Source organism: Lolium perenne, chromosome 7, assembly GCF_019359855.2.
Source record: "Lolium perenne isolate Kyuss_39 chromosome 7, Kyuss_2.0, whole genome shotgun sequence".
NCBI classification, from domain to species: Eukaryota; Viridiplantae; Streptophyta; class Magnoliopsida; order Poales; family Poaceae; genus Lolium; species Lolium perenne.
Window position 1 is genome coordinate 293,773,831 of NC_067250.2, and position 12,275 is coordinate 293,786,105.

General features: G+C 44.7%; 1 protein-coding gene across 1 annotated transcript; it reads left to right on the plus strand.

The window, feature by feature from the left end:
- The first annotated feature begins 6,330 nt into the window (after nucleotides 1-6,330).
- On the plus strand, nucleotides 6,331-7,558 carry LOC127312214 (early nodulin-like protein 7). The gene is made up of 2 exons (XM_051342687.2): nucleotides 6,331-6,608; nucleotides 6,694-7,558. The coding sequence occupies exons 1-2, from the start codon at nucleotides 6,434-6,436 to the stop codon at nucleotides 7,374-7,376; spliced, it is 858 nt and encodes a 285-aa protein (XP_051198647.1). The 5' UTR covers nucleotides 6,331-6,433; the 3' UTR covers nucleotides 7,377-7,558.
- The last annotated feature ends 4,717 nt before the right edge of the window (nucleotides 7,559-12,275 follow it).

The following is a 12,275-nucleotide window of genomic DNA, read 5'->3' on the forward strand; positions in this document are numbered from 1 at the left end:
CAACCCACGTTAACATCAGTTGAATTGATGGTAATTTGTTGGCGAAGTCACGATGGTGGGAGCGACTAAGATTGATCCTTTTTTTGTCCGTCACTCTCTTCCCCAACCCACGTCGACATCTCGTCGGTGAAGATCTAGGCAAAGCTGGTGTTGGAGCGGATGATTGTGTTTATCACAGCGTAATTTTGCTCTTCCGTTGCAAAGCAAAAAGGGGTTCCGTCGTCCGTCGGGCGTTTTGCACTTTAGCCCTCCGTGTTTCTAGGAATCAACCCGCAGTACATACTCTTCCGTCCTCCCGTCTCGCCCATCCTCCCGTAATGCAGAAGCTTCTGGAGACTGCGCCCCGCCAGCCGCCAACGGCGTGTCGTGATCATCATGAACTCCAGTCCGGCCTGGTCTCCTCCCCTATGGAGCACGCCACCCCCTCCTCTACATATGTCCTACTTCTTCCTCCGCTTCACGTTAACCTTCAGGATCCAGGCGTTAAGCACCAGGTAGATCTCGATCCCAATCACAATCCCATGTAGTATGCCGATTGGGGAATCGATCCGGGCAAGGTGGAGAGGGCCTGGCCCGCGCCGCGATGAAACGTTCCGGGGCGGCGCCAGCTTGCCAGATTTCGCCGACCACGGAGGTGATATCCGCCGGAAGAGAGAGACACTGTGTGCCAGGCGAGATCAAGGAAAGAGATAGTCAGGGTGGGCCTCGCAGATAGCAGTTCATGATGGCTTCTCGGCCTTACGCCCAGCTCCTGAATCGGTTGGGATACAGATGTTTCTCGGCCTGAAATTACGTGTGGTGGAAAGAGCAAGCCCACCTACACGCAGCTCGTTCAAGAATCGGCTACCATCACATGGACCCGCTCTTCTGTTCTTCTCAGATCTTTACGAGCGAGGCACAAAATTTCATCATGTATCTTGGTTGTCAGTTAGTAGATTAGATTATTGTCCTGTTCCAAATTAAAGAGTTTCAGTGGTTACCGGAGATGTGCTTGTACAATCAAACTGCATGCGATGGTTGTGTGGGAGAAATTGAGCCATTGAGGCTTTACTACCAGCTCGTGCGTGAGAGACAGAGAGAAGGACTATTAATCAAGCATATATCTCAGTGTTGTTCTGTTGCAACGCACGAGTATGGGTATACACGCTGGATGACTTGGAGTCAGTTAATTAAGTTCCTTCTCCCAGAAATACTATTTATGTTCATAGTCCTAATTCTATTGGCTAAAAGCATACTAATAAATGCTCGATGCCTACAGGTCCAAGTTGCTTTAGATGTTTCACATCCTAAATAATCTTGAAAAATATCACTTCTATATGAACTATGAAAAATTTGTACTCCCTCCATCCATAAAAGGTTGTCTTACATTTATCTAATTTTAGATATATCTATACACTAAATAGTGTTCACCATCCAATTTTAGACAAATTTAAGACATTGATACTTTTCCGACGTCGTTGAGCAGTTAGCACCATATTTTTTTTAGCTGAAATTAAACCGGGGTTTTCAATGTGATCTATTCCCACTTAATTGAGCAAGTGATTTTTCAGCATGATGATTTCTATGTTTGAGAACACATGATGTATACCAAAAAATTAGGAATTAAGTGGCGAGTTTTCCTTTACATTTGTGTGGGTTGTTATGTAATGGGACATCAAGAATTGAAATCTTGGTGAGAACCAACATACTACTTTTAAAATAATTATTATACAAACAAAATAGGTGCGCTACTTCAGACCTAAGATGTTTGATTTAGAGTAAATAAATAAAATGCTCAAATTGAATGAAAGTTGCGTACATATCTGAGGATCACTCACGTAAATTGGCATAATTTTCTGAGTTACCTACAGAGAATTAGGCCCAGATTCGTGACAGCAAGAAATCTGTTTCTGCGCAGTAATCCAAATCTTAACTAATCCTGTGGAGCAGCTAGTTTGGTAAATTCATCCCAAGGGTTGCTGCGAGGATTGTGCATGGCATCTCGAGCCCAGCTTTTCCAACTGGAACTTGGTCTAGAAACCACTTCTGGTCTCTCTTTCTCTGAACGTGTATTGCTATATTTATCTCTTTTTTTTTTGCTTGGAATGTTATATTTGTCTATATCTGCCCTTCACACCAATTTATCTAGGCTGAATCTTTGTTGGCAAGAGACGCATTTTGGATGTTGAGCTTCTATTGGTCATAGAAGCCGCCAAAGCTGAATTCGCTGGAAAAGGACAATAGTATTACAAGCTGGCAATCAGAGGTCCAACACCAATTTTTTCTGCTTGAATTATACTATTCAAGCAATGCTTTGCCTTTTAGCGAAGCTGGCTGCATGGCCTTTCGCGGTAATCTTCTGGGTAGGGAACTGGATGAAGGAAACCATAATATGCTGGGACGGCAGATGAGAGGGTTGTATTGCAATTTTCTTTTGTCTTAGCCTACAATGTCATAAATCCTTCTTTATGTACCTGCCATCTTCCTGTTACGGGCGGCGTAAGCACAATATCTCGTGATGATGGAAATGTGAATGGTTGTTGTAATTGGGGCGATGATTTGAGTGCAGATGACTGGCTAGGAGGCGCCCCAAGGGGCGCCCCAACCACTAGTGCTGCTTAAAGTGCATCTCCCAATACCTCTCATACCGAGTACTTGATGAAGGAAATGATTATGCCAATGAGCTTGGATAAACATAAGATCAAGTGTTGGGGATATGATCGAGAGGAGGTGACGAAACTATTCAAATAACGTATTAATAAAGGATGGAAATGATGTACTGGGCGAGTGTGAGGAGTGGTAGCTAAAGCATAAAGAGGGCTCTGGCAGAATTAGAGAGGAGAGGAGGTAGAGCCGTACGATTGAAATTTCTCGCGAGGTGCTTTCATTCGCGTGTCTGACAACGAGGAGAGAAATTTGAGTTCACTGGAATAATGTACTGGGGTAGGATATATAATCCTTTGTTTATTTATTAGCGAGAGACATAAAAGGATCTGGTTTCGTCCGATGAAGAAATTTATGGCTCGGTCTTCGTACATGGAGAACACATAGATATATGGATGAGAACGAGCGATAGCTCGATGGTTGGTGTTGGCAGTGGCCATCCAACCCATCCCAGGTTCGAGTCCCGTTGTGGCCGAATTTCTTGGGATGTCTCACCGGGGCTCTGGGTCCCAAATAAAATCCCCTCCACACATATGTGCCACAACTACTAGCTCCTAGGGACACCCAAATTATGTGTGCTGTGTGTATAGTTCTAGAGTTTAACTTGTGCACTAGTGGTGTGCGTGTGCGTGTGTGTGGTGTGAGTGTGGTGTTGAGTTAGTGCATAAGTTCAGATACTACAGCTGTAACACAGATCGAGGGGTATAAAAAAAAAAAAACACATAGATATATGGACAGACACTCTAGGCACAGCAAGAATTTTCCAACAACCGAAGGTGCTGACCGTCAGTGACCGAGGATTAGTTCTCTTGTTCCGACACACTCACGCGTGTGGACGTACATCACCTCGACGGGTACCACTATGTGAAGACCGTTCTTCACAAAGGTCCGGTCCGAGTTGTTACTACAACACGTGGTGCGTGGCGTGTGGGCGAGTGCGGGTGCGCCAACAAGTACTTCCTTCGACCACGGACGGCTACAGCGCGCGAGCGTGTGCACTTCGATCGATCGTTGATTGCTTACACACGGCCGACCATCGTACGAGTACGTATGCCAGTAGCCCATGCATACATCTATGCGTTAGTTTAGGACGCATGCATTACTCCAAAAAATACACTATGCCAAAGACAATACTAAGTATAAGTACCACTATATCGAAGACACAAGTACAATTGCGTATAAAATCCTAAAATCCGAGTACCCCAAGTAAGAGTACCACTCAATAAGCACTCGAGTACGGTTATGTATAAAGCACAAATACAATTATATACAAAGCCTGAATACAGTTACACATACAAAGCACAAGTATAGTTGCGTACAAGTACAGCTGACATACAGCGAGTACAAGTATAACTACACATAAGTACATGTACCAAGTAAAGGGAAAACTACACCAAATACACTAAAAGCACAAATAATTATCAGTGCAAACATGACTATAGTTACATACACACCCCAACTGTGAAACTAGTCATGCATATGTTAACAATGCAATGTGAGGTTGAGGCGTAGGGCACCAATTGTGACGGATCTAAGGAAATGGCACACATGGCACATTTGGGCATTCTGATACCTCTCATGCCAAATTGTCAAACTATCAAGTAGATAGGTGAATAGACAAAGCAACAAAAAATAGAAAGTACATCTTGATCAAAATGTATATATTTTAGTGGGTGCTTGCGTGCATTTTCTTGTAGGTGTATGCACTAAGATATCAACTAGGTAGATATATATTCCGCATGTTCAATACATAGGGAGGGGAGAATTTTTTTTTGTATCAAATGCAGGAATATATATGATGTCTATATCCAAGTTCGAGTGGTTGAAGAGTAAAAGTGAGCAGAGTAAATGAAGAAAATAGATAACATGGCATGAAAAGAGTAAATAAATAGGGAATTAAGAAACTTCACATAATTTTTTTAACAAACAACCACAAAAGTACCGCAATTTTTTTTTTTTGAAAACTATACATTCACATATATACATATCTTTACTATTAAAATGGAGTTGGTGGTTATAGTTATTCATACCACTTCATACATCCTTCTTATGATCGACCACTCTTTGTTATTACACATTGCTAGATCTAATTCACCTCAATCATTTATCCAACATCGTGATGCACCACCTATTCCAACATCGTGATCTAATTCACCTCAAAATCTCAACTCAAGACACGTCGATGGATTGACGGCCAGAGACCCGGCCAGGTTGCGTTGCTGCCTGCTGAATCGAAACACGTACGCAGAGCACACGTCGCATTGGCCAAAGTGTTCGATTTCGCTGGCAGTAACATAAAATTTTAGTTGCGCTCCACGTAGTCTCACAGGATCCCTGAGATGTCCTAGTCATGGTTCTACTGTACCTGAGGTCGTATGCTCAGTCAATCAACTGGCCGGTAGAACGTCGCCACCGTATGTGCGAAAACTCTAGGAGGAGATGCTAGATTTTCCAGTCAAACCAAATCATGGGGGGATTTTCCACTGGATATCATACGAAAAGTCCAAGCTGTTTTCAGAGAGTTCCTCTCTCTCTTTTCTTTTGAGAAAACAGAGAGTTCCCCTCTCATAACTAATTTAATTCTGCAATGTAAAACGCATCAAGTGGGCTCAGGCATGTACATTTGCCAAGTGCCTCCCTTGCCATCCTGCGTGGTCACCTGGCCATCAGTGTCAAGTCAGAAATTTCTTCGCTGCAAGGCAAGAAACTTCGCAACACCTTTTTGTCTCTTTCACAAAAATAATGGATCGTCCTGGATTAATGGATTATCTCTTCTGGTACATTCTTTGAGCCGAACTCAAATTCCTCTTCTCGTTACTCGCTGGAGCAAGCCGACTGGACCGACATACACAGACAGGCACTATCTTCTACAGGCACGGCTAGCTGCTGACCGAGGCATCGGGTTCGCGTGTACCAGTACCGACGTGTGTGTCGACAGCTAGCGCCTGGACTCATCACTCCTCCGACGGCGACGTCCAGCGCTAGCCCTCGCCGAGAAGTACCAGTACCGACGTGTGCGTCGACGAGAAACCGTGTGAGTTCCGATCGACGAAGAAAAAGCCAACCAGGACAAGTTCTCCCCAACACCTGACGCTTTCAGTCACGTGGGACGACCTTTTGCACACTTGGGTCCAAGTGATCATCTACGTCTCTACCAAACTTATTTGTTTTCTGAGAAAATTGCAAAAAAAAAATCAGGGCTTTGTAATAAAATCCATTTGGTTTCCAATTATTTCACAAGTTGCCACCAGTTTTTGCTGGCACCGTGACAGAAAACAATAATTTGTCGCTGAAGGTTAACACAAACCAATGGAAACACGTGGTTTTTGTTAGGAAGTCTTCGATTGTGGTTGTATTTTGTAGTTTCCTCTTTTTTTTTTGGGTGCGTTTAGTTTCCAGTCGGCTGAAAAAACTAAATTAATTCTCGGTCAGATGATGTCCTTCATTACAATTTCACTTGAAACCCTATTTACAACTAAAAATTCCCAGCTGCAACTAAATTGCGGTGCAAACCTAATGGCTCTGAACCTCACTATGCTCTAACTTAATTCTAAGTGGACTAAGAATTAGCTGAACCATTTATTTTTTATAAACTTGGCGATCAACGAAACCTGGCGGACACGTTGTCAAGTCGCCGGGGTTCAGATGACCCTGAAGTCCTGGATCGACCTCTACATATACCCACCAACCCTTGTCTCTTCCTCCCAAGCTCACACCGAACACAAAGTGCACTTCCAAACTGTAGTGCCCGAGTCACACGCTCGATTATTAGTACCAGTGATCTTCAGACATGGCGACATCTTATGGCCTAGTAGGGCTCCTCTGCTTCGCTCTGGTGGCCGCGGCGGCGAGCGCAACGCAGTTCCGGGTCGGCGGCGATAAAGGGTGGAGCGTGCCGGACGGGACGACCGAGCCGTACAACACGTGGGCCGGCCGGATGCGGTTCCAGATCGGTGACCAGCTCCGTAAGTTTCCCCTCTGCACATACGAATGGACGAAGCTTGATCATGGCGTGACTGATGCCGGAGACTGACGTGTTTTTTCTTGCAGTGTTCGTCTACCCGAAGGAGACGGACTCGGTACTCGTCGTCGACCAGGCGGCCTACAACGCCTGCAACACCACGACATACCTGACCAAGCTCGAGGGCGGCACCACGGTCTTCACGCTCGACCGCTCCGGCCCCTTCTTCTTCATCAGCGGCAACCAGGCCAGCTGCACGGCCAACCAGAAGCTCCTCGTCGTCGTGCTCGCCGCCGACCACACCCCACCGGGCCCCTCGCCGACTCCCCCCGCCATGCCGCCGATGTCTGCGGCGCCCCTGCCGAGCCCTCCTTCCATGTCGCCGCCGTCTCCTCCTTCCATGGCGCCGGTGCCGAGCCCCTCGTCGCCTCCGTCCATGCTGCCGCCGTCCGTTGCGCCGATGCCGAGCCCGATGTCGCCTCCCTCTGGTGCTCCTATGCCCACCCCGGAATCGGCACCATCCCCGACAGGTTCAGCTCCGGGCGCTGCTCCCGCTGCAACTCCAGGATCATCACCGGGAACTCCAGGCTCGCCGCCGTCGTCTTCCCCTGGTACTCCTGGAGGCGCGCCGCAGCCACCGTCCGACTCCACCAGCCCACCAGGTGCCGCCGGGGCGAACTCGACTACGCCAGGCAACGGAGCTGCTCCCCTGACGGCAGGCCTAATCAGCACCCTGGCAGCAGGCTTTGGGTTCGCCATGCTAGCTATCTGAGCGCCCTTTCGTGTGAGTGTAAATTTGCGAGATAATCACTTATACTGTGCAGAGGATTTACATTAGTATTTTTTTTTTTACCATGATGTTATATCATTCTTCAGAGTTGAATTTCATATCCCATAAAATATTTGGTGAGGAACAGTTTGTGTAGAGTTGAATAATACAGTACATTTCCTTGTCATTTTTCGTGTGGGAGTAATGCTTTGTCTCACATCAGTTATGTGTTTATAACAATTGCCAATGAAACGTTAAGGCCTTGATTGACGAAATCATAGGCCCATAACTATAGTCCCAATCACCATAAATTTCCTTATAGGTGCAGCACAATTTGTTTACAATAACGTTGCAAGGACAATGCATCAATTTTCATTACTTCGTTATCATCAACTGCCTCTCCGATGATCTTTGGATTGCCAGAGTTGTACCCCACCGCAATGCATCAATCTTTTGCACTGATTTTCATCGAAGGATCCCCATCGTGGATTTATTTGGCTAATTGGATCTAATAGATAATTGGGAATTTCGGTAATGATTTAATCTAAAGAACCAATCCAATCTTTGAGACGGGGAATGGCCCCTGAGGAGAATAGGTTGATCTCCCTGGTGGCGGTGTAATGCAAAAGTAGTGGAAAACTTATGATCGGCGTAGACTAACCGCTCTTAGATCATGTCATTTTCATGTGAGAAGCGATGGCTTTTTGTCACAACGGTTATGTGTTAAAAAAAGGGGAAATTGTCAACGTTACAGTGAGATTAAAGGGGACAGTCCTTGAGTAACTAAATGGAAAAAGTCCATTTTAAACCCTGAACTCATAGAGGTCGGACGATTTGAACCCTGAACTTTGAATCCCGGTCGTTTGAACCCTAAACTTTGCAATCCCGGTCTAACTCGAACCCTGGACATGTTTTCCCCCACAGAGAAAATAAACTTAAACTGAATAATTTGCTAATGTCACTGACTAAGATGGCCCACATGTCATATACATCTTCTATCTCTTTCTACTATTCGGTCCACAGCTCCATGCGGTCGGTCGGCGCTGCACACCCACGCCCACCATCGCGCCGCCGTCGGCGTCTCCCCGCAGCTCCTGCACGCTGCCGCAGTGCCTCAAGGACGCACCAAGCATGCTCGGGTCAATTGGCGTCCGCCCCCGGCATCCGCCTGCGCGCCGGCGACCGTCCGTCCCCGTCCCCGTCCAAGCAACCGCGAACGTGCGACCCGAAACCACCGATACCGATGCCGATGCGTCCATCCGCGCGTGCCGGCGACCCTGTACCAACTTGGACGCCCCATGCCTCCTACTCTACCGGCCACTGTGCCCCTGGCCGCCATGCCCGCACGCCCGTCGCGTCCCCGACCGCCGTGCCCGTCGCGTCCCTGGCCACCATGCCCGCACGCCCGTCACGTCCCCGGCCGCCGTGCCCGTCGCGTCCCTGGCCACCGTGCCCACACGCCCGCACGCCCCTGGCCGCATGCAGCTAGATTTGAGGGGAGGGGAGAAGGGGATTGTGGTAGGTGATGAATATGACATGCGGGCCCCACTAGTCAGTGAGACAATTGGTATTCCCGGTCGGGATGCTCTTTTTCCCGGTGCGCCAAACATGTCCAGGGTTCGATTTAGATCGGGATTGCAAAGTTCAGGGTTCAAACGACCGGGATTCAAAATTCAAGGTTCAAATCGCCCGATCTCTACGAGTTCAGGGTTTAAAATGGACTTTTTCCTAACTATCATAGGCCCATAACTACTGCCTCATCACATGTTTGCCTTATAGGTGTGGTACAATATGTTTACAATAACATCGCAAGGATACTTTCCTGCCATCCTTATCAACTTAGAATTTCATATCCCAACACATTTTTCTTGAGCTTTCGAGCGGCTTCAATGGGGGAGCTACAAAGAATCTACCTTGAAGGGCCAATCTAAAGCAGAGCATAATTAATATGGTGCATAATTTTGTACCAAATGGTGTATTGGTGAACACATCAAAAGAATTTTAAGAGAAATAAATAGAGAAAGGGAAAAACATGTGAATCAAACATTAGAATTCAACTAAAAATCAGTTCTGAACTTGGGTGTAGATGCTCCTGATTGAATAAAAAAATAAAAAATAGTAAACAATGTCAAAAAAATCTACAAATTTTGTACAATGAACATAAACAAGTGTCTTAGCTGCACACCAAATATCTTCAAGAAAAGATATATGTAGTGGTCTATGAAAAAAAAAAGATAAAATGTGGTGTTGTTTGGAATATCTAGATTTGTTTCTTACATCACTTCGATTTGTCTTTTTTGCACAGATTACTACATATGTATTTTTCTGGAGATTTTTGGTGTACAGTAAGAACACTTATTCATGTTCATTTTTCAAAAAAAAAATTGTATTTTCCTGAATTATTTATTCAACCAGGATCATCTACACCAGGGTTCAGAAATGCCTTGTCCAATAAATACCCCTTTTTAACACGAAGTTGCGCAAATACCATGGCCTACCGATTTGAACAATTGGTTTTCTTAGTCAAAGAAAAAACAAATACTCGTTTTTAAAATTGTTAGGAATTATAAGGCCTCTCTCATTTATTGGCATCGCCCATTTGTGCTCTCTCTTTTCTCTCTCTTCTCTCATGTATGTGAAACTATTGGTGCATGAAGTAATTAATGAGGGTGAGTTATTTAAAATTTAATTAGTCTGTTCTAAGAAAAAAATTGGAGAAAAATGTGCACTCTAGGGGGATGATAAGTTACAAAATAGCACGAATAATAAAACATATATAAGACCCCCTTAAAGTTGACAACATGATGTAAAGAGCTCGAAGAGTAAATTATTTTATTCTCAAATTGCCAGTCGTGGTAATCCATCTCCTTAGAAAGCTCTATTTCTCTTAGAAGCTCAAGCACATCATAACACAAATAAATTTGCTTGTCATTAAAGATACATCAAAAGGCTAACTTTAATTGTTCACCATCCCAAGCATCTAAGATTTTCATATTAACCCCATTACACTGTACATATATATCCAATATTTTGACAACTAGGGGAAAGGTACCAAACAAGGTATCCTCCAAAACCTTACCTTTTGACCTTTGCCAACTACCCACCTATAGCTAAATTGATTTCTTTGACAACTTCCATCACACCTCTACAAAATCTGGAAATGTAAAGAGAATGTATGGTGAGAAGGTTATATATATTTATATATAATGACATCATGCTCAATATTTATTTTTAATCCATGAGCTTAGAAAGCACAAATAAATTTCTCTAAGATTTGTTATGCCAAAGCCTCCAAATTATTGCTTCATAAATTACAATTTTCTAGGCACATTTACCTATGAAACTCAAAGTTATTGGACATGCAATTCTCCAATTGAGCATTGTTCAACTCAAGTCCCTAGTTTGGGAATTTGAAAATGTGAGAAGACATATAGGAATATTAACCAAAAAGGTTTTAACAAGGAGCAGCCTTCCTGCATAAGACAAAAGCTTTCCTCTCGAGACAACGTACTTTTCAGAATTTTGTCAACGAGGGGGTTGAATGTAATCTTTTGTCAACTTATCATAATGGAGAGAACCCCTGAGTACTTAGTTAAAAATTAAAAGGACCTCGATGTCGCCTAGTGGGGGTCAATAGGTCATTTAAAATCATTACGGTATTGACTTGAACAAATGCGGAATAGTTACAAGATATCTACTTTTTTAGCCCCTCCAACCTTTGTCCATGCTTCAGTTTTTCGGCGACTTCGCATATATTTTGTTCTAGATCAACAAGCGAGGTTCGCATAAGAAGGGGTGATCATAGGGAGGATATGTAAAGTGGGGTGATAAACTGCAACAACACCAACTCCCCATTACTAGTAATGATATGTATATGTGGTTGTCTAGTTTTTTTTTTGGGGGGGGGGGACATTGGACGTTACTTTGTTGTTGCTTTGTCAAAGTATATATGTGAAGTTGCACAATTCAATCTTTTCTCTACTCCTGTCATGCTATCTATTCTCTTCATTTACTGTAAACTTTACTCTTCAACTACTAAAGCTTGTACATATATAGCTCTAAAAAAAAAAGCTTGTACATATATATAGTTATGTATAGCTACTTCGTTGCAAGGATAGGACATATATACACCTTAACAGATTGTACATATATACGTAAATCGAGTGCGGTCAAGTTGTGAATATGTCAACGTTGATGAGAATGATATTCTTTACGTTGTTTATTCCATTCACCTATCCACCCATTAGTTCACTAATTCGGCATGGGAGGTATCAGAATGCTCAAAAGTGTCGGTTGTGCCATTTCTCTAGATCTGTCACAAGTGCTGGCATGCATCCTGATGGAATGTGGCATTGCTAATCTATACATGGCATATCCGCCTTCCGGCGCACGGATGCCAAGAACGATGTCGCCTCCTTCTGGTGATCCTATGCCCACCGCGGAATCTGCACCAACTCCGACGTCTTCTTCTTCAAGCGTAGTTCCGGCCGCTGCCACTCGAGGATCGCTGGGAACCCCATGCTCATGGTTATCATGTCGACCTGGCCGGTACCCCTGGAGGCGTGCCACATCCACTGTTCGACTCCAATCCACCGCCGGGTATTCCAGTCGGCGGAGCTGCTCCCCTGGCGGCATTGCCTTTTCATCACACTGGCAGCATGCATTGTCTGCACGATTGTGGCTTTCTAAGTGCCCTTTCGCGTGACTGTAAATTGCGAGATAATCACCTATACTTTACAGAAGATTTACCTCTTTGTACTCGCTCTGCCCCATAGAGTATAGCGCGCATTTTTTTCCACGCGGACCAAGCAAGCCATGCTTGAGGGCTCTTTCGGACTAAATACCCTCGGTTGGCTTTTTCTTTGCGAAGGGTGTGTTTGGTAGGGGACACAGATTTTCTCA

Excerpts from the sequence above, each read along its gene's own strand:
- LOC127312214 (XM_051342687.2), top strand. The coding sequence starts at position 6,434 with ATGGCGACATCTTATGGCCTAGTAGGGCTCCTCTGCTTCGCTCTGGTG. Across the intron at positions 6,609-6,693 it reads CCAGATCGGTGACCAGCTCC|TGTTCGTCTACCCGAAGGAG; the intron begins GTAAGTTTCCCC and ends TTTTTCTTGCAG.